General features: G+C 47.6%; 1 protein-coding gene across 2 annotated transcripts in view; it reads right to left on the bottom strand.

Moving 5' to 3' along the window:
* prkar1b (protein kinase, cAMP-dependent, regulatory, type I, beta) overlaps positions 1–24806 on the bottom strand; it is a 59013-nt gene extending 34207 nt beyond the window's left edge. Inside the window, exons 1-4 of one of the 2 annotated variants that reach the window (XM_076024224.1) lie at positions 24593–24806; positions 23208–23395; positions 11350–11520; positions 8641–8732 (exon numbers count right to left, since the gene is read on the bottom strand). In XM_076024224.1, coding sequence (XP_075880339.1) covers positions 8641–8732; positions 11350–11520; positions 23208–23381 — 437 coding nt within the window. In that variant the 5' untranslated portion in view covers positions 23382–23395; positions 24593–24806. Of the gene's footprint in view, positions 1–8640; positions 8733–11349; positions 11521–13512; positions 13766–23207; positions 23396–24592 lie in introns of those variants that run through there. The other variant, XM_076024225.1, reaches the window with a different exon arrangement.
* Between the last annotated feature and the right edge of the window lie 196 nt (positions 24807–25002).

Raw genomic sequence — 25002 nt, 5'->3', positions numbered from 1 at the left:
TTTTCTTTTCTTTTTTTTTTAAAAAAAAAGGCCTACAAGTGCCCTCCAGGCCTGGAGTTAGAGGGAGGGGATGACGAGATGAGTAGATGGGGGGATGAGGGGACAGGGGGAGTGAATGACGAGGTATCTGGTGTAGAAATGCTTGGGGCAAGGACTGTACATTGCACTCTTGGGTGTGTGTATAAACATGGAGCAGAGCTCTGGGCAGTGAGTTCATAGGCACACTGGGTGCACCAATGTTCAATGGCTGACATCTGACTGATGTACAGTATAAGGACTTCCTCGCTGCAAAGAGATGTCGTGATAAGACATTCGCAGTTGTTTGAAGCTACTGGGTCTCTTTTTTTTTCTCTTGTTTTCCCATCAGGAGAAACAATATCCGAGGTGTATTCCGAACGCAGGAATTTAAGGGCCCTTTTTTTTTTCCTTTTATAACCGTAGCAGGATCTGAGAGGCTTGCCCATACTAGTGAGACTGTTTTCATACTGATGGAAGATTTACACAAGGCAGATATTGGACTCCTTTCCTCATAACCTGGAGGTTTAAAATCCCAGAGAAAGAAAGAAAGACGCGGAAAAAAACTGACAATGAAATCAATAAAAGTAGCTGGTTCGTATTATGTTGACATCTGGTGACACCTGTAAAATTCTTTTCAGATATACCATATCCAAGCTGGCATTCATTCTTATGTTGGGTTAGGGAGGAAGAAGGTTCCGTGCCAGAGTCTCAAGTGTCTTCCAAAGCCAAAGATAAGACCCGTCAGACTTACTTTCTCTTGCAGGTCATTCCAAGTGGGAACGTCAAGTCGGAATATGCTGATCTTCTGATCTTATTTCGAGAGGACGGGTAATCCCTGGATGAAAAGCGGCAAAACAACCTGCACCGGAATTCTTGGGGATGTTGGACGAGGCCTCGGCTTCATGAAAAGAAGACCCATTCAGGGTCCTGGGTCGATGACAGTGTCTTTCAGAAGCCCCACACCTCCAACACCGAGGCCGGCCATTTCCACTGCACCATGACAGAGAGGGCCTGCACAGCAGCGGCTTTAACTCGGGGTGTTGAAAGTCTCCTCCACACTGGATCAGAGTCATGTGATGACACGGCTGCCCAGGCTGGCCTCTGTGTGTATGTGTGGACGTGTGTAAAGACTAGGTTGTTCATGGGCATTTGAGCAATCTTGCTAATTGGCTGTTGCACGGAATACGGCTATGTCAATGCTTTCTCAGCAGAAACTTTCCAAACTGTGGGTGCCAGACATGTGAACATTTGGAAGTCAATTGTTTTAAACGCCACTGAAAAAAAACAAAAAGAAAAAAAAGAGTAATGACAGTGTAGGAGAAACGCACCGGCTCGAGCTGACGGATCCAAAAAGTATGCAGCATAGATATGCTGCTGTGTTGAAAGAATCCTTCTGGTTCCCATATATTTAGAAACACCAGGTGAGGGGCAGAGGTATGTTTCTGGGTAAGTCATAATTCGGAGGAGCTGCTGGTGATCTTTAATATAATTGTAGTACAACATCAATTTGCCACTTGCTTTTACACACACTACAAGGTCATGTCTTGTTTTTATTGTTTCGGCCGTAGCCGAGAACACAGCGCATTAGATGATTTGTTAAGTCACTGTTGTTCCGCCGGCTCACTCATGAAAACTTGCTCCAATTAATCATGTGACACATCCACGGTCAAGTGCTTTCCTTTTTGCCAACTCTGCAGCTTGTAAACCACGTACAGAGGCAGTACGTAAGGATGCTCACCATGGCGGAGCGGTGAGAAGACACAAGCAGTCTCTGGCTGATGTTGTCCTTCCTGAGGATTCTCAGGAAGTAGAATCTTGTTAACCGAACTGCATCACATCGATCACCCCTCGTACCGATGTGAGCGACACTATGGACTGCAACCTGTGCGTGGCGCTCTGTGATGCACAGGAAACGACGGCCTCAACGCTGACGCACGCGGAGACGAGCCCGGCTTCACGTCTAAATGAAACCTGACCAGAGCGACACCCGCAAACCAACGAGAAGGTCATGGGAGAATTAACACGCGATAACAGGACTGTTGTCTGTGCCTGTGCACTGGAACCTATCACAGGAGCGCAGACAAAGCAGAGTGGATGTATACAATAGGAGGCCATAGGCCGAGCAGGGCTATTCTGCAGGGCGACGGGCCGCTCTGTCCTCGGCTAATGTGTCGTGGCCACTGTGTGTGGGTTGTGCTTCGGGCCTGGGCTGAGCTATGAAGGCACTGAAAGGTTACAGGAACATCATGTTCTCACAGCGGGGGGGCCAACACTGACTGGCAAGTCACTCTCACCCTAAATATTTATTCGCACGAAACTGATACGGGACACCGTCCGTGATCTGGAGTGCAAAGAGGTGAGTGTTTTGTTATGTATTCTAACCTTTTAGGGCCTACTTGACTTTTGCTCCCGGAGTAAAAGGTTCCTGAGTGCAGTTTTAGTATGAACTTAATGGCGCCTGGTCCACCTGCTCACACGAATATAAAAACACACTCACACACACAGAGGGGACAACCAGGCAGCTGAAACGCCAGGGATGGATGAAAACTGACCCTCGGAAGTGTTTCGGAGGGAACAGGAATTGTCCTAAAAGGACTCCAGACGCGTTCAAGATGACTCAGCAACTCTGTAAAGAATTTTACGGAGAAAGGGATTGCTGCGCAGGGTGGACAAACATGACAGGGGGCGGAAGAGGCGGCGGGGAACAGGTTGGAACACAGCAGAGGGCATGAGGGAGGACAAAAGTTTCCAGCTATCTGTGCAGCCGTGTGTGTAAGTATGTGCGTGTGTGTTTGCGCCCTGGGCTACACTAGCCTGCAAGCGATCGGAGTGGCTAATTCAAACTTCCGAAAAAGAAAAAAAAAACAAAGATGTGTTTGAGCGCAAAGCCCCGTGGTTTGCACGGGCTTGTAGGTGAAGTTGTCGGGGGCAGATGAAAAGATGGAGCTGAAGGGAGGAGGAAGGTGGTGGTGGTGGAGGAGGAGGAGGTACCGCTGGCCTGTTAGTCCTCGGGAAGCGGCGGCCGGCGGTGGGGATGGTCGAGGTTCAGTCAGGCCTGCAGCTCTCCTGTGGAGAGTGACCTCATCGGCTGGCCCCACGGCTTTGTGGCAGCAGCACAAAGCCACGCAGGGGACAGGGAGAGGAGGCACAAGGCGCTGAATGTTGGGGGGTGGGCCTGGACGCGAGCGTTGTTGGATGCACGGCGTGAATGAGCCTCCGCATGACTGGGAGAGGGGAGCGGCGGGCGGGGGTGGGGTGCGCAGGAAGAGGCAGAAAGAAGCGGGGACGTCTGTAAAAGAGGGGGGGAAAAAAAAAAGTGGGGAAAGAAGAAGGACCACCAGGACTCTCAGGAAGAGCGGGGATGAGAACACACAGAGAGCCAAGCTGGGGGGAATCAGCCAGACAGGAAAAGCAAACACACGCGCAAACGACGGGGACACACAACGGAAAGCTGCTAATTTGGCCGGAGCGCGCCGTAAAGCACCAATCCCACGCACGCCGTCGAGCATTTTTATTCGTCCGTGGCCTAAACACGCGAGAAAAGCCAACGGCTACACAGGGGGTGGGGGGTACTTCCTGTGGAGGGAGAAAAAAAGAAATAAAGGGACGACGGCCACCGACGGCCGTTCGGTGCCACCACATCCTGCCCCCTCCCCCCCCTTACACTGCCGGGAAGAAGAGTTTTTTGCGGTTGGTCACATGAAACAAGTGTCCTTTCATGTCTGCACAATCATTTTGGACACATTTCTAAGTTTCTGTGCTATTTTTAGCCCAAGGAGGAGCAGTTTAATGAAGGCCAGACACGGCGCCCTTAATATCCGCATCATTTGTGTGTGGCACAAACACCCCCTAGGGGCTGCTGTGGTAACAGCACGCTGGAGTTTTGAAGTGAGCGTATCAGATGGGGTTGTGTTTTTTTAACCACTTTAGAAACAGCTGCATTTAAGAGCCTTCAAGGCTGCTTTAGCTTATCTCACATGTGGAGTGAGGTGAGATCGTCTAATCTGAAATAGCTGTGCGCATTGCATTGGACCTGTGAGCTCCAGTCCAGACACATTTCTACTGGGCGGCTTCAGTGTCCACCACATCATTTATTTGAATTTTTTTGTCAGTCCCTGATTTATTCATCACTTTGCACACCCACACACACACACACACATGCGCACCACACACAAAGGGTGCCAGTACACTAAGGATGTTCCCCGTCCATCGGCAGGGGCTTTGGGGAAGGTGCAGAGGTCAGAGTTGAGGGGTCAGAGGTCAACTAATCGGTCACTTCATCAACTCATTACCACGCTTCTTAATTAGAGGATTTTAAAGGCATGAGGTAACCGCTACAAAATCTCACCCCAGACTTTTCTCTTTGGCCTTTACATCAGACTGTAAACATCAGGGTGCATTGATTTCTCCGCCGTCTTTATTCAGGAGTTTTTCCCTCCATGCACATCGTGCTTGATTTACAAATTGGTCCTGACCTGGAAGATTTCTTATTCTTCTTTTTATTTATTTTTTATTCATTTTTACAACTTCTGTCACCAGATGGCAAGGTTATTTTGGAATATTTCAAACTCTGCCAGGACAGCTGAAGAAATGGAATAAACATCCCCCTGAGGTCCACCCAACTATTTATACGGTCCGGCGGAGCAGCGGCCCTGCTGCTCACAGCTTCACTGGCCCCAGGAGAGGGTCTGCCAGCGCGAAGGCATTACACTAATGTAGGCGTTTGGGAGGAAAGATCTTTAGAATGTAAATATTTGTTTATTTGCCGGTTTTGCTTGCATCGAGGGAACAATGATCGTGTCTCTCAAAGATTTCCCATAGGGCTTTTCTTCTGCAATTAATCTCTCTAAGTGTTCCCGCTGCAGCTCCTCACTGGATTTAAGTAGGAGACCATCACAGTCATCCATCCAGGTACGAATAGAAAGACGCCATACCTGGTTTCCTGCATTTAGACATGATTATAACAACAGGAGAGTGAAATAAGAAACACACCTGCAGTGAAAGCGATGCGTTATTTGTCGCTTGCGTCGACTGTATGAAGAGAGTCCACTTCAAATGGGTTTTTGGGAGATAGGCCGCAGTATCTAATCTGAGGTTGCACCTGGACAAACAGGCTGGTGTGCATGAATACGGCCTTTGGAGGAGGCCGGTACTTCCTGTCTGTTATCTCACCTGAAAATGTCCTTATCAAGACCCTTTCACAGAACAAGTGCAAGTAATTCGCTTGAAACCAAAACGGAACAATCAGATATCCAGATGACACGATTGTAGCTTCAGTTTGGTCGCAGCAGGTGATGGCAGTTGTGGGCCGAGGTGCGATACCAGCCCTTTCCTGCGTGTCGCGTGCACCTGCACCTTTCTTATTTGGCCGCGTATTAATGAGAACATTATCCAGCTGAAAGAGTCCAGCGCCTTTTTATCTGTATTTTTCTTAGAATAACCAAAAAGTTAGAGTAGAATTATGCACCGAGTCTGGAGCGACACCTGATCGCTCCCCACATGCACGACGTCTCAGATGACGAATCACAGTTTAAAATACTGCAGCAGGTACAGCGAGCACATTATGAGCTTTGATCTTTCTTTTCTTTCTTCATCCCTGCAAGCTTTTCATAATAGGAAAAACAGAGCAGGAAATCTGGAAAACAAATGTGTTTGGGTTCCAGGCAGCTGATGGGCTCACACACACACACACACAGGGCGGTGGAGCTCACTCAGAGAAACCCGGAGCCTGTAAAGTTTGACATAAGGAATGGTGCGCTAATCAAAGGCTCCACGCTCCCAGCTGCAGCAGCAGCAGCCTCGCTGGGAACGCGGCCTGACACGCATGCTTGCGAAGAGTCCTTCTCATGACAGTATAATCCCCTGTTGTCCTCCGCGGCCGCTGCCGGTAATTGCGAGTGTTTGCTTCTCCGCCGTACCACGACGACAACCGAGCACCAATCCCCGCGGCGGCTGCGGTTCGTTCTTCATCCGTCCAAAACTACCGTTTATAAAGAAGAGGTGACGCATGTTTGGGAATCAGCAGGGACAAAGCCGCTGTGATGAACGGCATTAGCTGGAGCTGAGGAGAAGGAAAGAGAGCCAGCGTCACATCCCATGACTTCCTCATTTTCTTTTTTTTTTTTCCCGCTCGGCCGAAAACTAAAATGACTGTTTTGTAATTGTAAGCGATGGAAGTGAAGAGAAGCGGATGAACGACGAGGATCCGTGATACTTAACCCGGTCATCTTCCTGTGAGGGACTATCCCACAAGTTGATTAAAGTAAACGTAATCAACTACTTGGTTCTTGCAGAGCTCAGCTGCATGCAGAACCCAACGCTTTCTCAAACAGGGACGCACGCAGACGATGCAGAAGTGGAAACGTCTCGGATGTTTGAAATGCAAAAAAGAAACAGAGCCTTGTCAACTCGTGTCTGTAATTAAGTTTGGTTGAAAATGTACCGCTCGGAGAGCGCACAGTGTTTTCCTCGACTCCACATAATGATGACTAATTACGGAAAATGAGAGCAGCAGACGGGGTGGCTGAGGGTACGCACGTGAAAAAAAGAAGGAAGGGGACGACAGATAAAGGAGAAAGAGATCAAAGAGACGTGAAGGGGTTTTATTGCCTTTCTCGGCGCTGCAGCAGCTGATAGCCTCATATGGTGCTGAAGGTGAAAGACAACGCGCGCCGCTTCTACAAACGCGCAACAGCGGCGTGAAGTTTCTCGCTATTTCGCCATTAAAATTGATTTTTGTACAAAACACAAGATCGAGATCAGTTAAGGCGGTGAAAAGGGGCTCGGCCTTGTCCTCAACCAAGTGGACTGGAAAAGCAGACATCCAGCTGTGGGATTCATGACAAAAGAATGATGAAACAAGAGAGGAAGTGGGAGATTGAGCGAGGTCCACAGTGCCGTCAGGCTCCCATCTGTTGATGTGCGTCAGCCTGCTTGGCAGCTCTGGCACTTCTGAAGGGGCCGATGCACTTCGTACCCTCACTGGCCAGCCAGAGCGATTCCACTGAAGATTAGTTGCGCTTTGCTTATCTGCCTGTATCGGGCCTGTAGATTAGATGCATATCGAGAAAGTGAAACGCTGAGTGGAAAATACAGATGTTCCCCCGGTGGCTAAATTCCACAGCGTCTTTTATTTTGGCAAAACAAACCGTTGGTGGCGGTTGCCGTGCGCGGTGGAGGACCGCACTGGCCGGCAGATTTTTGTTCTGAAGTGATGGGGGGTGGCGGCGGGCAGAATCACCACAACACAGTGCAGCAAAAGCCAACCAAGAGGCCAGATGTCCAGCGTGGTGCACGCTTTGCCATGTCGCTGCAAAATCAGGTTCTCGAAGCGCTTGTGCAACGCTAACTGCAGGTTCACCGATTCCAAACTCGGGGGTAAATAGCTGAGAACCAAATAACATAGCAAAGTTCCTGCACAGTTCCCAGTTTCTTGACAGATTTACTGTCAGTAAGACTATAAGACCGCTATAATGTTTTTTTAAATGCACCACAAATACGACGCCGTGCCGTGTGACTAAATGCAGACCTCTAAATTCAGACAAGTTCTGGGTTCTGCTTGCACTATTGTGTCTTTTTAGTCCACCTGAAATTAAATACCTACCTGTTCTGAGCCTAACAATAATGTGAGTTCATTTACACTGGCGTTATCCATTAGGTATATTTTCAAAAAAACAGAAGAAGGAAAAAAGAAAAAAAAGAAAAGAAAAAAGGTTAAAAAAGAAAAAAGAAAAAAGAGAAGAAAAAAGTAAGATAGTGTATGTTCTCTTTGCACTTTCAGTTTTAACTATTATGTCAGATGGCATAATATAAAACAGCTACTTGGGTATATGAATTCTCTGGTAAGTTTGTGCCCTTGTCCCCCGCATGAGCCGAGCGCCCAATTGCATGGTTTTCAAACTGTCCGGACCAATCGCTCGTTGCTTCTCACGAGCACCGATGAACAATCAAAGGCCCCCAAAGCATTTGTCTCTGCCAAGGAGAGAGAGAGAGAGAGAGAGAGAGAGCGCTGGACAGAGAATGTGTTTGGTTGGGATGGTGCGGAGGCTTCGTCCAACAGGAAAGCTCCAGTGTTTTTCCTCTTCACGCAGCGTAATGGATTCTCCTCGCCGGTGAACGCCATTCCGAGAGCCGTTCCCACAACATCCCTCCCTGCCTCCTGTGTCAAAGCGTCACAGAGGGGCATCACCGGAAAAAACGGGACAGATGGAAGGTGGAGAGGACGAGGAATGTCGAATGGCTACAAAAAAAAAATCGTAAAAGGCCCTTTTGCGGAGACGATTGGAAGGTTGTTGATCCCCCCCAACCGAACACGCCCATGACCATATGTGCAACACGATACCGATAAGGCTCCGGTTACCATGACAACCAGCAACAAAACAGACTGTGGCACCCATCCAGCGGGCCCTGTGCGTATTTTGCACATACCCTCCAGTGCAAAACCCCTCTTTCCCTGCCAAAGTGTCTCCCCCGTTCCTCTCACGCTGCGAGCGTCTCGGCAGGCCTCGGGATGCTCCGGAGCGGACAACAGTGGCACACAGTGGTCATGAGGGCAACGCACTACGTCACCGTCGGTCCTTTTGTCAGCAAACACGTCATTCGCATCTCTGGCGTCATTTGTACCTTCTCTCATTGTCGTCCAGGTGAGCGAACAGCACGTTCTTGGAGATGGCCTTGGCCAGGGCAGTCATGGTCTTGTAGTCCTTTGGGATGACCTGTGGACGCCGGAGGGGAGAGGGAGGAAAAAGGCCATCACATGTATTACGGCCAAGCGCGACGGCAACACTGTGCAGGTGAACACATGAAAAGAATGAGCACTGACACATCATGGGCCTGACTTCAAACGCAAGCTAAATGGAGTAATTAAAGAGCAGCATTTTGGCAAACTCTGAAAGAAAACGTCCCACACGTGTCTTTGTGTATTTTTGGGAAAGCCCATCTGTTGAGGGATTACACTCAAAATGTCACACGGCTCTTAAAAAAAAAGATGAGGGCTGAAGTCATTCATAAAACATGCATTTTCATGTCCCGGACCCAGCGGTGTGCGTGCACATGTGCATCTGTGTGTGTGTGTGTGTGTGTGTGGAAAGGGAAAGGCAACGGCCGTAGCCACAACAAAGCCACAGCGGTCGGTATTTATAAAGAGGCATTCCTGCCGAGGAGCCGTCCGGTTCCCTCTGCCAGGGCGAAAGTGGAGAAGCGAGCGGCGGAGGGGATGAAGATCAGGACGGCGACGACGACGACGACGCTAAAAAGTATGCGGACAGCGGGGTGGGCGGAGCAGAGGGAGACGGGTGGGAGGGGGCAGGCTGTAATTACGCCAGAGCAGCAGATGTCTCCACATGAAGACGACCATGCAGCAGCGGGTGCAGTGTGCACGCAGACCACATCACACACACACACACACACATGCAAAAATCATACTGCTGAGTGGACAGAGGGAGAAAAGAGCGGCGGCTTCGGCCTGGAAGCTGAACTTTAAGGGGAACAAATGAAGAGTGACAGTGAATGAATTGTCAAGCTGTTGTCAAATATGCATGGAGCCATCTGCAATTACTATTATTTTTTGTGTTTTTTTTTTTTTTGGTGGGGGTGTTATCTATGATGTTGATGTATGATGTTCAGCGCTGAGCTGCAAGCATTGTGATTGTTTCCGTTTCTTTTGTTACATTCATAAGATAATTTGGCAAAAGGCATGGCGACAAAAATGTCTCGGTGTTGAGATTCGACGATATCAAGCAACAAGTCCTGCAATCTTTGTAGCCGATGTGCTGCACAGCTGACGGGGGAGAAGGAAAAGCAACCGACAGACAAACAATGTGCATACTGCAGCATTTGTTGAGAAACTATAATGTTCATAGTTTAATCACAACCAACTTTGCTTTTTTCTATTGTATGTACATTTCAAGTATTTTTTAACGCAGTAATATGATTACCGTGCTTGGATATGCAGCTATTTGTAACGGCCCAATTTAATAACTTTCACAACAAACTTTTATTAAGAATTGCATTATTTTTGCAATGAGGATACGGTATATTACACAACCTCATTTCACTCTATCTGGCGTTTTTTGGGGTTTTTTTTTTGGAGAGCAGATCATTCTAATTAGTTTTCGACGGTCGGTAAGAGAGCATGGCAAAAAAAAAAAAAAAAGTCCAGGTCAGGAACATCACTGCAGGGCAGCGTGATGAAAGAGAAAACGGTTTACATCTGAAGTATTTTCCTCTTCAAAATAATCAAATTCAAAGAGAGACGGAGGGGGAACGCGAGACGCCCTCCAGGCATCTTAGAAGGACATTTTGTTTTTTATCTTTTCTGAATAGATTTCTCATGTGCATGTACTCTGTAACCTCCAAGCACCAGGGTAACCTAATGCATGTTTCAGCTCAGCGCTGAGATATTTCTCTATCGGCACAGTCCGTGATGACAAACACTCTGTGCCAGCCTGGTTGGCATTAATTCACAAGCTGCCATCTGTGCTAAACATCAGACCAGCAGTCGACTCATAAACAGTGTGTAGTCGGTGACGTGTCCCCTTTTATTAATTAATCACTGATGGGAAAAAAAGTGTAAATAGAGGACGTTGCCGGGTGTCAACAGAACTAACAAGCCGTAAACACTGTTGCCTTTTTAATTGGTCGGCTGTTTTAGAGACTGTATATTAGGTGTACTGTACATATTTTAGATGTGGGCCTGCGAAGGATGAGCTCATAGTGTGGACAGTCCATGCGATTCGTCATCTGAATAATTTGCATGAAAAATCAGTTGACACATTACACAAAGATTGCAGAGATTGCACACTGGGGGAAAAGAAGAACTCTTTCCTCTTTCAGATCACGGTTCATTTTCTGCAACTTGTCAAGATAATTGTGCAGTTGTCAACATCCACAACGTTGGCTGATGAGCTCGTTGTCTTCATTTGTTTTTTGGGTTTTTTTTTTACATTAGTTTAATATACACTACCAGTCAAAAGTTTGGACACACTTGTTTCTTCTTTGTCTTTGCTACTTTCTACACTGTAGATACACACTGAAGAAATCAAATATATGACCAAGCTATGTGGATGTTATACATTCCATGTGAAGGTTGGCTAAATTTTTTGCACTTTTTTGTTTAATGCATATCCCATATGTGCTCATTCATAGTTTTGATTCCTTGAGTGACAATCTACAATGTAATCTACAACTGAGAAAGTCTGTTATTTCAGTTGAGTGTAGCTAACTGGTTGCCCTTCATATGACTCAGAACCAATGAAGTAGCTCTCGGGTTGAAAAAGGTTGGTGGTCCCTGGTCTAACGCGTCCACGGACGCATCCATCACGAGATGCTGACCTTGCGCACGTAGCTGACAGCGTCCTCCTCGGTGTAGACCTCGGCGCTGACCCCTCCCCTGCGGCGCCTGGCCTTGACCACGGGGTTGGGCGGCGGGGGAGAGACCTCGTCATCGTGCGAGTCCGACTGGCTGTTAGACTTCTGACGTGCCATGATCTGCTTGCATTCTTCCTGCACACACAAACAAAAAAAAAAAAAGCACAGAGGAGGACATTATAGGGCGAGCGTTTTACCCTCCGGGCGAAGCCCCTACGAGGACAGACAAAACAATTGTGTGTCTTCTTCAGGGAAGATCATCCGACTCTGACGTCAGCCCCGGTTACAAGAAGGCAGCCTGACAAAAACCTCTGAAGAGCGACACGTGGATTCTTTACCAGCACAGAAATTATTAAGTGGAAGAAGAGAAAATGCACTACGGCCGTGTCCCAATTAGGGCTGCAACGATTAGTCGACGTAATCGATTACGTCCACAGCATAAATTCGTTGAGCCGAAAATTGAAGCATCGGCGAGTCATGTCATCGTTATTGTAAATTGCTGAAAGACAAAATCACACTCCGGGCCACTACACGCTCATTTGCACCTGCAGTGCAGTACTGAGGGTGGCAGTGTCGGCCGTTGTTGACATCCTGCAAAAACAGAGAAGAAGAACGGCTTCAGTGAACCAAGAGAAGTTCACAAATAACGTTGAGTATAGATATTTGGTAGTTAGGTTTGAAATAATTACAGGCTTATTTGTTAAATAATCAGCCTATGACGCAAGAACATAATACATTTTTGAAAATAGAGAAGATAATCCTGACTAATCGACTAATCGACAAATTGAAAACACAATCAATTGATGAGTCGACAACAAAGATAACGGTTAGTTGTAGCCCTAGTCCCAATTCTGACGGAGTCTTGTCGCTGTGTTGTCAGGTGGTCATCAAACATTCATACGTGCTCTATGCAGAGAGGAGAAGGTGAGGACAGGTAGCCTGCTGCTTTCCGGAGAACCAAAACCGAGGCCGAGGAGACGCCAGGAGGAGTCGAGGCGCCTCCAGCAGTCTGGGGCTGCTTTGCGGCTGCCGAACCCCGCAGGCGATGAATTATTGATCACGCGCTTCGTTTAATACACGTTTAGTACGGACAATGCATGCAGCTCGCCCGAGGACCGAACCGTGCGCCCCCCGCCCCCCACCCCCTGCCCCCCTCCTCCACCCCCCGGCTCTTGGCACCGCGCGCTCCGCTCCGTGCACGACTGCGCGTTGGCTCGCTTTGTGCGAGTGCACCGGCGCGGCTAACAGCGCGGTCTGGCGGCGTTATTATCCACCGCCACATAGTTTTGCTACAGTAACAAGTTCACCCGCCTGCCTCAAAAGCGCCACTTGTTGAGGAGGAATAGAGAGGACAACAAAACGACAGTTTGCAGCCTGGGGGTTGATGGTAACACAAAGTCTGTGAGTTGTTCATCCCACTTTTCTATCAGGTGGGAAAAACAGTCAGGATGCACATCGCCTGAATTCTAACATAGAAGGAGGAGGAAGTTGACGTTGAGGTTCCAGTTGATCCACTGCAGCTCTGCATCTACACCATCTGATCTACAACTACTGATCAACACTATTTTGGCTGTAGAAAGACAAGTGACAGACTCAACCTTTAAGGAAAAATGCGGGCTAAGAACTGTCGGCCACTGAGGCACCCGGTGTCATGAGGATGAGCAGGGTCTTTGCAGCAGGACTTCCGCCACCTCGACGTCCTTCTGTTCAATGATGCTTCATCTGTTCTTCTCAAACTTGTCACATCCGCCGCCACCGCTGAGAAGTTTCGCTCGCAACAGTTACGACAGTGCCGGGAACGGTGCGATGCCGCAGATCTCTCTCACGCACACACACACACACACGCACGCACGCACGCACAAACGCAAACACAAAGCGTCCTGCTTACGCAGCACCGCCGCTGCCCGAGGGAAGGCAGCCAGCAGCAGAGACGTTCTGCACACAACCTCGAGGAAAGGCGCAAGGGCAGACTGCAGGTGGCGGGAGAGGGAAGGGGAGGGGTTTGGGGGGGGGGGGGGGGGTGCAGCTACTACACTATAACACCTCAGTCGACGCGCTGTGGCGGCCACGTCGGCAATCAGGCGCGGCACACCGCTGAGCTGCAGGGTTAGTAAGAAGCATATTTACCATGAGGGGCCGCTCGGCGAGGCCTCCTGTCCGTCCCTCCACCTGTCAGAGGCAGCGGGTGGCTGGTCGCGGCGAGTCAATGTTCACCTCCCTCATCCTAAACGCTTCTGACAGCCTGGCTCGCTGCAACGTGCACGCGTGAGGGCGAGCAGAGCCGACCGGAGCCACAGAGACGAGGCTCGTCTCCGCAGCAGCAGCAGCAGCAGCAGCAGCAGCAGCAGCAGCGGCGAGAGATAACAAGGCGACTGATGAAAACACTGATCACAGCGAGAGGATGACAAAAAAACAAAAAAAAACAAAAACAGCTCCGTCGCTCCTGCGCAGCTCTCGCTCTCCCTCCCTTCCTGCTCCACAGCCTCCCTCTCTCTCCCTTCCTCCCTCTCTCTCTCTCTCCATCGTTGGCAGAAACACACTTACAATCAGGTGGCACAGTGAGCAGGCTCCTCTCACCCCCCCGAACTCCCCTCCCTCACCCGACAAGCCTTCCCATCACTGTCACTATGACGACAGGGCACTGCGAGCATCACGGATAGTTGGAGCCGCGCAGCTACCTTTCGCGCGCACACACACACACACACACACACACACACACACACACACACAGCGATTCATTTTACAGCGAAGAATCATCTGTCCTCAACACAGACTTCCATTCTGGGCCAAACAATGTGTGTGTGTGTGTGTGTGTGTGTGTGTGTGTGTGTGTGTGTGTGTGAAAGGTCGCTAACTATCCGCACACACACACACATACAGCGATTCATTTTACAGTGAAAAATCACTTGTCCTCAACTCAATCTTTCCATTACAATTTTTCGCAAAATCCTTTTTTTTTGCGATATTTAGGTTTTGCTCAATTCTACGGGTAATGAAAACGCAGCTACAGACTTCTGTTCTGGGCCTGTGTCCTTGTGTGTGTGTATGTGCGTGTGTGTGTGTGTGTGTGTAGGGCTCTAAAAGCTCCCATCAGGATGCACCGGCGTCGTGCGGTGTCCTTCTCGCTCCCTGCTGATCTCAGGCTCCACCCACGCGCTCCACTTTCAGGTCAGACGGTCAGGCGTCAAGCGAGCTCTTTGTCTCTCAGAGTGCCCGAGAGCTCGGGCACTCTGACTCCTCCCGGCTCCCACTCCAGTCTGACTGATGCTGGATGTCTTTTGATGGTATCATTTGCTCGTATCACCCCAATCTGCTATCAATCTGTATAACATGTATAATATAATTTAACTCGTATATGTTCACACACTTAGATCTGTATACTCGTTTACATATTCTGTACATTGTGTCTATATCCATCCATAGAACCTATATATCACATCTAAGTGTATAGAATGTTCATAGCACCAAATCTGTGTGCAGGTTCTACCCAGAAAATTGGAATATCCTGAAAAGGTTGTTGTATTTCTGCAATTAAACTTAAAAGGTGAGTTTGACATATTATATAAACAAATAATATGCAAATCAATATATTTCACGTTTTTATTCCTTTGGATTTTGCTGATCAGGTCTTGCAGCTTAAAAAAAACTCAAATTCAAAAACTCTAGTTTGTGGGTTTGTGGTTTTAATAAGCTGAATATCTTAATCGGCAAAGTTCCAACAAGGAACTGCTTGAGATGTCAATTTGTGTGTAGTATACCTGTATATATCAACTGCAAATTATTGTTTTGCACTTCTAGTTAGATGCTAAACGGCATTTTGTTACCTTGTACGTGTACATGGTAATGACAATAAAGTTGAAGTGAACTGAACTGAACTTTTGGATGCCAATATCTCTCTGAGGCCTCTCCCATCCCTGAACTGCAGACATTGTCAGGAGAGTCAGATCAGAGGAGCTGGCGGCGCATCAGAAACGCGATCGGAATGCTTCATTAGTCGGCCAAACATCGGGAGGCTGTCCTGTTTACTCTGACGTAGATCGCCCTGGTGATGCCAGACTTACGCAAGCAGCAACTCCTCCTGACATGCGTAGACGATTTTAAACATTTAACATTGCAGAGTGTGTCTGCTCTGCGTCACTGTGTGCGGCCGGGTGCCAGGGAGGGAGGACAGGACAGGACGGAGCGAAACAGAGGACAGTGGAAAGGGAGCAGAATCCGACAAAGGAGCCTCTGCGTTGAATCTGAGCAGATAATAAAGAGGCAGGAAATCATACATGCACCAATTTCAACTCATTTACCGCAGATGAATCACCCATGATGTGGCACGGACCCTTTTTTTTTTCCTTCTTTTTGTTCGTACTGTCAACCAATTTGCACCAGACGGCAAAGAACAAAAGTCATGACTAATTCCGATCCTGGCGGCCGTGACTAACCATAATTAAATGACCCGCACCGCCCATTATGTTCAGCAAGCGAAGAACTGAGCTAATCGCAGGGAAGTGACAGCCTCGCCAAATCAAAAGCTTCTGAATAAAGCTCACGTCTGTGATAAGACAAAGCAGAGAGCAGCAGAGGAGGGGCGGGGAAGGCAGGAAGTTACCTTCTGCAGACCTCGACAGGTGACGCACACCTTCTTCTTCTTCACCGATGGGACTGAAAGCGCTCAGGTGAACCTCACACTGTGAGGTGCAGCACAAACACACGCGCACACCCGTTGCCTGCACAGGTAATGAAGCGTTTAGAGCCGAACCGCGGCCGAGGCCACAGGTCCGCTCAACACTTTGTTCCACACCATTTCCAGCTCCACAATGGACAGAAGGTTTCACACTGTATTGGAAGTGAGTGTGAATGCGGAGCTCTGACCTCCTGCCAAGTAAATTGTGTTTACTCTCTCTGCACTGCCACAGTCGTACAATCACGCTGCTTATCTTAATGCGGTATTGTGCAGGAACTCTCGCCTAAGCTTGTCGGTGGTATTTCATATTTAAAAAAGGAACACCTGATTGGTTATATTGCACAATGTGATAATAGATCCAAAATAGCTGAGGCTACCGAACCGATTCACTAATTCATGCTCTGTAACGTAACAATTGCTACACAGGTCCGAGCTTACAAACTTCCAGGCCCACCTATTTGGTTTCTGCACTAAAAAAAGTTAGTTAACGTAACACCTGACACCTTTTCTCCCACGCTGATTGCAGATTAGTTTGGGAGGGAGGCGGCATAAAACGGCCCAATGACAGAGCACAAAAGAGGACCACCAAGGGGAAACTGGTCCCATCTTCACCTGAGGAGGGGGCCCACGGTGGGTTTTACGCCCGGGTCACTGCGTGAGGCCCTGGGTGATTTGACAGAATCTGCAGCTATGTGCAAGGCAGCGATGACAAACAGATGGAGATGGTAATTATGCTGTTTTGATAAAAAAAAAAAAAAAGAAAGAAAGAAAAGCCTGCGCGTGAATGTTCATTTTTGTAAACCTTCTGCTGCTGTTTGTACTGAGATGCACACTTCATAAGCACGGTCAGGTAGCAGAACGAAAGAAAGACGGAGCCAAATTAGAGAAAATGCAGTAAAGCATTTAAACTGCTCCAAGCCCCTGAGAGGCTTTCAACAAGCAGTCACACCTTCTGACAAATTGTCAATCAGAGCCCTTTAAAGCAACGCCGGATTTGTTATGATAGGTCGCGCTGACAGCTGAGCGCTTGGCAGCAAAGGGGAGCTTCTCATCTTACGGGCAGATGAGTGACTGGCTGAGTCGCGGGGACGCTCCCATAATGAAAAGTGATGGCCTCCTTCAGGGAGCCGACGCAGCAGGATTAAGGTTTGCTGTGTGATTCGCGATGTTGAGGGAAGCGCCGTCGGACGGTACGAAACTTGTGCCGATGTCCTTCGGGGGGAACAAAGATGAGATAAAGGAAGGATCAAAGTGAGACGCGCTAACAGGCCGGCGGTGATGCATGAGACGTAAACTTATGACAGACCTGCAAGGGGAAAGAACACAGGGAGCATTGTGCGTGTCTGAACAACACGTACCGACACCGGCGCACACAGACAACCACACGCGGTGAGAGTCGGTTTCGGCGAATTTGATCTTGGGTTGTGACGCTAACCACATCTAGAAGGTGAGGCAATGAAAAATCTCCATCAGCCACCTAAACCCCCAATTTCCACCAAAAGCGTCTGCGGTGCGTCTGTGGTGCGTGCGCGAATGATACAAAATGCATTTATCTAAAGTTTACCTGCATTTTGTTCATCATAGTTTCAGATTTAAAGTGAAATCTGCTTCATGTTTTGACAGCCGAACTGAACAGTGTTGAAGCTGATACGTCACGTTGACGTTTCACAGTAAAATACAGCACATAGAAAAACTTTTTACAAGGGCGGCGCGGTTTGACGCTTCTGCGACGCTTCTGAAACGCACCACGCCTGGTTTGAACTTGCACACTGACTTTGATGGACTTTAATAGTCTGCTGCGGAGCCGCAAATGTGCCGCAGACGCCTCTGGGGTAAATTGGGGGTAAGACGTCTCCCATAGAAAGCGATTTCAATTTGTCTTCAGATTTCATATCCATTGGTGTTTGCTGGGACCAAACGAAGACGTAGCTGCTGCTCTAAATGCAGCTGTAAAAAGCTGAAGAACAGAGTGAGTGACAGAAAACCAAGGACTGCTGAAGAGATTAGAATGGATGCTGCAGTAGCAGTCGTTCCATCAGACCTGAATGGCGTGCATCAATCTTCTTGCCACCTCTGCTACACTCAGGGTCGCGAGGCTTAGCTAGTGCCAATTCTAGCTGTCTTTGGGGCGAAGGTTGCTGGGTTACACCCTTGACAAGTCGCCCGTTTATCGCGGGGACACATAGAAAGACAAACGACCATTCACACTTGGCACTCGCACACAGACAATTCAGTCCAACCTGTCCATATTTGGACTATGGGAAGCAGCCAGAGGGCCGGAGAGACGGTGCTAACCACTGCACCACCAGGATGATGTTTTGAGAAGAACACAAAAGACGCTACTGTGGGCTGTCATGATGCTTGGAGATTGATCTAACACTGTGGTGGGTGGTGGTTGACCACGAGGCACTGACATTGAGGCCATTCACCCTTACCCCAATGGGAAGCCTTGAGTCGTGTTATTTGACTTAACTGGCAGTAACAAATCTGATTGGTCTTGCTGAAATGATGTAGAACAGATGATGATGCAGGTTTGTCCACTGTTTTGTCTCACCTCTCTAAGCAAGAGAATTTAGAAAATGTGCAGTCCGGCTTGTGAAGCACAAAGCAAAAGGAAAGCAATCATGGATAATATTTTCAGGCTGTGATATCAAGAAGAACAAAGAAGCTTTTTGCAGCTTTTTGAGTCCTGAGTTTAGCCTGAGATCACAGATCAGCGCCGAGGCACGTTGCAAGCAGAACATGACGCTTCCAATCACGTCCAAGTACAGCACGAACTGTATGCAGATGGAGTCGAGGAGTGACGGCTGTCGCGAGCATTTGGCCGCGAGTGCCGGGGCGGTTGCGGCGCGTGCTGATCAAAGTGTGGCGGAAAAAGCTGAAGCGATGAAGAAGGGGGAGACGGCGGTGAAGTCATCAGAAATGCTCTCATGCAGAGAGAAGAGCTGACAGAGGCTCATCCGATGGCAAGGCTCAGGCTGCCTCTGAAATGATGGGAAAAATCCTGCACAGCCTTGTGAAGACGCACATTTTCCCAGATTCAATAAAACATAAGCGGCGGCAGCTGCCGGCTTGAAATTAGTGGGCGACGAAATCCACCATCGCGCTCAAGCTGGTGCCGCCTGTTGCACAAACGCTGTCCAGCTGACTTTTAATTATGGACACGAACACAACAATGCGCCATGTGCGGAAGAAATGTTTCTTCTGCTTCATTATTATTGTCTGAATAACACTGCGGATGAACTGTAATCATATTTGCCATAATGACTGATAACTTTCAAGACCTTATTGTGCCAAATTGAGAGGTTATTAAGCCTTTCATTATGAAGAATAATGGAAAGCATATTTAGTTTTGTTGTGTTTCTTTTTTTTTCCTTTTTGATTTTGTATAACTAATAATCCGGGTAATCTTATGGACTGCATAGAATAAGCAAGAATGAGCTCCAGCTTCAGCCTACTCCTTTTTTCCCTGACAGAGTTGTTTTATTTTTTATTTCGAGTGTATATAATGTGCAAATTTATTTTGGAAGGTTCTTTTTCATTTTTTTGTCAGTTGATTGCACAAGATTGCATAAATTTACCCTGTAAACAAAAATAAACCTTTCATATTCATTCATCCTTTCAATTAGAAAGCAAGCTGAACTGTTGGAGATTAAGGTGGAAATAAAGACTGCTGACTGTTATTCACACATTCAGGGATTCAGCCGAGGAGCAGCAGCATGTTACTATAAAGAAAATGAAATTGTACAAACTGTCCACGGTGATGATTCAGCTGTTAAGTTGTCGCCATGGTAGTTTATGGTATTTTAAGAGCGATTTAGCCGGTTCTCACGTTAACGCCCGTGCGTGAGCAGCGCAGATTGAGAAATTCAAAACAGAGGGAGGAAAGACCAAAAGAGGAAGCAGGATGGGAAGGAAGGGAGGTCGGGTGAGTGACACGAACCGAGGAAGGAATGATTAAAGGAGAAGAGGGCCGAAAATCTAAAGAAGGAAAAAATAGAGAGAAATAAAGACGGGGAGAAAGAAGAAGAGAGAGAGGCAAAGTCAGAAACAAAGAGAAGAGTGTACTTGAGGGAAGCTACCTGCTATCAGAGAACACACTGTGGGAGCAGATGACGTCGTCACCAAGAGAAAAAGATTTTCCCGATAAGACAGAGAGAGGGGGGGGAGAGAGAGAGAGAGGGAGAGAGAGAGAGAGAGAGAGAGACACGGGTAAGTGATCTGCTGCCGATATGAAGAAGGGGCAACCCCCCCCCCGGGAGATGTAACTGGCACTGGATGAGCACATGAGAGGGGTGATGGAAGACGCCGTGCGAATAAAGAGGCTCATTGAGGAGAGGACGGACCGTCGTCTCTGCTCCCGGCTGTTGCCACGGTTATCGCCTCTGGTGGGCGGCGAGCGCTGACAAACACGGCTGGCGGAGGGACACCGCACCGGGACAAACATGGAGGGGAAACGTTGTGTCAGTAGTGACCGCTGTTGTCGTTGTTATGTTGCTGCATTTTCGTGGCTTTTAAGAAACTTGATTGGTCAGTGAGGGGCCAAAATACTTTAAAGGCTCACAAGGACTGATTTCCACATTTTCGCAAAATACGAGCCAAGAAAATAAAGGATTGACTTTTCCTAATTTCTGAAGGGTGAATTGATTTATTCGTCGGATTGTACTGGTGAAGAAAATATATTCAAAAAATACATTTTAGAATCCAACAAGACAAATCCTATCGATTTTTTTTTTAAATCATACTTACTGGTACTACTTTTTTTTTTCCTTTCAATTTACTGTTTAATTTCGGTATGGTTATTATGTATTTTTGTTTTGGAGGTGACCCTCAGGTTCTTATTTGTTTGTCCACTGTTCTTGTGAACTTTTTGACTCGCTCATAATTTAAGTGGTATCAAAGTTTTCTACAACTGAATATCCCATACATTCACCTGCTACATGCTGAAGGAGGAGGAAGTTTGCAGGATACCAGGACTTTAGATAAATAAGGCCTTTAATCAAAAATATACTTTATTGTTGCTAAAAGTTTTCTAACATACCATAATGCAGAAATTAAATACGCAGATGCAGGAGGCCCCAGTTTTTCTCCTCTCCTCCAGGCCGGAGTCAGAGCCTGCAGACTGGTGAGGGGAGCTGCTGGTGGGGGGGCGGGGCCAATCGAACGCTACGTGGACGCAGAGCGGGGGCCTCTCGCATGCATCACTGTATCTCCACCAGCAGCAGCAACAACAACAGTGCTGCGCTCTATCGTGTCCATTAGTATTCATGCCGCCGCTCGCTCGATGCAGCATCAGAAGTCGGCTGACGGCAGCCGCAGCTGCGCCGCTGACGTCTACTGGAACACAAGAGATTTTGTGACGCAACATTTTGCCTCTGGAACTCTCTAAAACCTTGAAAAATGCGTCAACAAGCATTTCTAACACATCCATCTTGACGAGCTCCCGTCCGATCAGTTGTCAGGTGACCCGTGTACTGCTGGAGCAATCAGCATCATTCGAGGCTTTTCATCTTCTCCCGACTGGCTTTGGCAAGTTTTTTAATGCGTCACAGTTTTCGCATTTTTTTCCCCCACAACTCATCGAGTACCATTCCTCAGACACACAACAGCAGACCTGGAGCTGGAGCTATGATCTACTGGTTCTACTCGTAGCCAAGAAATTTGACGGGTCTGTTTTGAAGATGACATTTTATCTTAGCCCAATCGCGAACTGAGCTTCTCCTTTTTTTAAGGGCCTTTTTTTTTTATTTCCGGATGTTTTCTACGGCTCTTTCCAAGATGCGAAACAAATCAAATGGGTTTGTGACACATTCCATCTGGTGAGGCGGCAGCGTAGCTCAGAATAGCACTGATAGTTCTCTGAAAAAGGAGCACCGGTTGATCAGGTCAGAGGATTATCACATGCTCACACACACACACACACACACACACACACACACACACACACACACACACACACACACACACACACACACACACACACACACACACACACACACACACACACTACGCAGTCAGTCGCTCCGGTGAGGATGGAGACTTTGCTCCGGGGCATCAGCTGGATGAACTGCAGCCCAGCTTTATTTGATGCCGCCTCACAATCACAGACTTGTTATCGAAGCCCTTCGGCTCACTGCAGGCCGGCGTCAGGCCTCCGTCAGGCTGCAGTGCCACCTCTCATATACCTGCATGACCTACTTGGGACAGGAGCGAGAGAGTGGGGCCCATTGTTGGGACGCGCAAATCCTGTGATCCACTCATGAGCAAAGTGCTGGGCGAAAGCCGAACACTGTGAAAGAACCTCTGTTTGGGAGAAATACTGGGACGGCCTGTTTTATTTGGGCTGACGACTTCCAGCACAAATCGGATTTGGAAGGTTCGTCAACAATGTCGGCTTCGAGTGCACCGCAAATATACCGCAAAATTTGGCTTAGCGTAATACAGCAGAGGTGCCAGTCAAGGACAGCACTAGCTGGGAGAATTAAGATCTGATTGGGCCACAGAAGCTACACAGAGTTCCATGTTCCTCATTTGGGCTATAAACTTGGTTAGCACTCTTCTAGTAAAAGGCCTCCAGCCCTCTGTTTGCTTGTTTTCGTTTAATGGATGTCTAATCCCTTTTTTTCAAATTTATTCCCTAAAAATCAAGACGTTGTCATCACATTCCAATTCCAAAGTCCAATTAAATGATCAGAAATGTGAGCTCTGTTGGAATAAAAGCGTTTTTTTTTAAACACCATGTTATCTTTGCTTGTTAAATGGCAGGAATTCGGTAGATGCCATGTAAAATAAAGGCTGTGCCAAAGGGAATACCCATATGGTGATGTAAACAAATACAAATTGTGGAGAAAGGTCACATACTAGCAATCAAGATGGAATCTGTCATTTTACAAATACAGCATCAGTGTTTCATCTTATGTAAACAAATAAACTGCATCTACAGTATCAAATAATTTGTAAGATGATGAGTAGTGACAAAATATCCCTCTCACAACCTGCACAGTGCAAATTGCACTGACTCACTCACATATTGAATTGAGCATAAATATAATTCAAAAGAATATAATCTTTCTCGACAACTTGAGGCTCACGCAGGATTACAAGCGTCACAAAAGTTCACATAACAGAAACAAACAGGATCACCGACCTTCTCCAGCTTTTCAAAATGTTCCCGCAGGAACTTCATAGGACGCTCAGGCTTGGCAATGCAGAGGTTGACGATGCACTCCTTCAGGATCTGCTGGATGTTGTGCTTCTGCACGAAGATCTCGCAGCCCTTCAAACTCTCGTCTTCTTCCAGAGCGGAGGAGGAGGTGGCCATCTTATTGCTTATCCCTGGGGCAGTGGAGAGCAGGGGGAGGAGGAGAGACAGAATGGAGAAATGAAGAGGGGGAAAGAGATTTGAGTAACAGAGTGGAGGTGGAAATAAACAGACCGTGTGCGGCTAGGTTAAAAGGCAGGCATGATGGCGGGCATCACTCCTGCTTGACTGAAGGGGCAAGACATAAAACAACACAGTGAGCAGCAGAATAATAGCATTAAAGGTTTTACATTCCCTCCTTTTCTGTCGCTCCTCTGCAAAACTGCAGTCAAGTTGCTGACAGTGTGTAGTCTGGCTGCAACTCTTTCTCTTCTTTTACATAGTGACCTCGTCGCACCAATACATGAGCAAGCCACTGTTTATGCCATCACGCAAAGATTTTGCATGCAGGTGGGATGATGGGGAAGGACAAACCAGAAAACTTTCTCTTTTTTTCAACTTTCTTTTGACAAGAAAGTTGCAGGTGCATAACCAATTAATGCATATTTTTTTTCAATAGAAGATGTCTTTAACTATAATAATTATCAGTACATCCTGTTAACTCTTGGATATAAATACTTACTGGGATTGATTAATTGTGCTTGTCTCCAAAAAGAGGTCATCCTAAGCATTGTCAGGTATTTAATTTAAGTACATGACATCGTACGCGCTCTGAACTCTATTGTGATTGAACAGATTGACCATAACAACTTATGAAAGTGATGCATTAGATGATGCTCTCTTAATGCGGAAGCAAACACTGAAACAGGTCAAGCCAACGCAGAATGAACAGCAATGTGGGGCAGCTGACAGGAGGTGTGATGATTGCATATGGCAGTGTTGTCTGACATCTACACAGGAAGCTGGAAGGGTGTACCTAGCCACTCTCACTTCCTAAAAGGGAAATCAAAAACGGCGGTGTCTTTATTTTTTATTTTTTTGCACGACATACATTTAAAAAAACGTCAACAAAAAATAACAATATTCTGCAAAGACATCCACCGATTTGAGTGCCTTTGCGGCAAAACAGAAACAATTTGGATAATTATGGCAATTTAGCGAGCTACCGTGTTGAGCAAACGATGACACCGGGGCACCTGTTTATTAGCATCCTACAGCTAACTGTGCTAACGTCTCAAGCGAACGGAGAACGGCGGATGCGCATGGAAGGACGGAAGCGATCGCATCTCTGTCCGTGATGTGCGAGCTATGACATGTCTGCCGAGGCTTACCGTTGTGTTTTTCAGGGATGGTGCCCTGGGAGAAAACACCTCGCAGGCGGGAGGTTTTGCTGTAAGAAAGGAAGGATGTGATGGATGGATGCTGCCGCCGCTGCTGCTGCTGCTGCTTCTCCAGCTCTACCTCTCCGCTACCTCTGCCGCCTCTGCGTCAGTCCCGATGACGTCAATCTGCCAATCCCCTGCAACCGCAGCGGCGCTCTCTCGAGTCCAGCGACGGCGGCGAGTACGCGCACTCACGTGTGCAGGTTGAGAATAAGAAAATTTAATAAACACCTGCCCAGAAGTGAGGTGTGTTACCGCTTTGACGTTGCTATTGTTTATAGTTGAAGGTGTGTCCTCCCCAAAAATGCAATCTCACCACAACGCAATAATTATATGATGGCAGTTTTTGACTTTGTCTT

The sequence above is a fragment of the Nelusetta ayraudi genome, unplaced genomic scaffold (genome assembly GCF_046127955.1).
Source record: "Nelusetta ayraudi isolate G7.1 ecotype Tasmania unplaced genomic scaffold, CSIRO-AGI_Nayr_v1 ptg000016l, whole genome shotgun sequence".
NCBI lineage: Eukaryota > Metazoa > Chordata > Actinopteri > Tetraodontiformes > Monacanthidae > Nelusetta > Nelusetta ayraudi.
The sequence above is the reverse complement of the archived record's forward strand: the minus strand, read 5'-3'. Positions and strand labels throughout refer to the sequence as shown.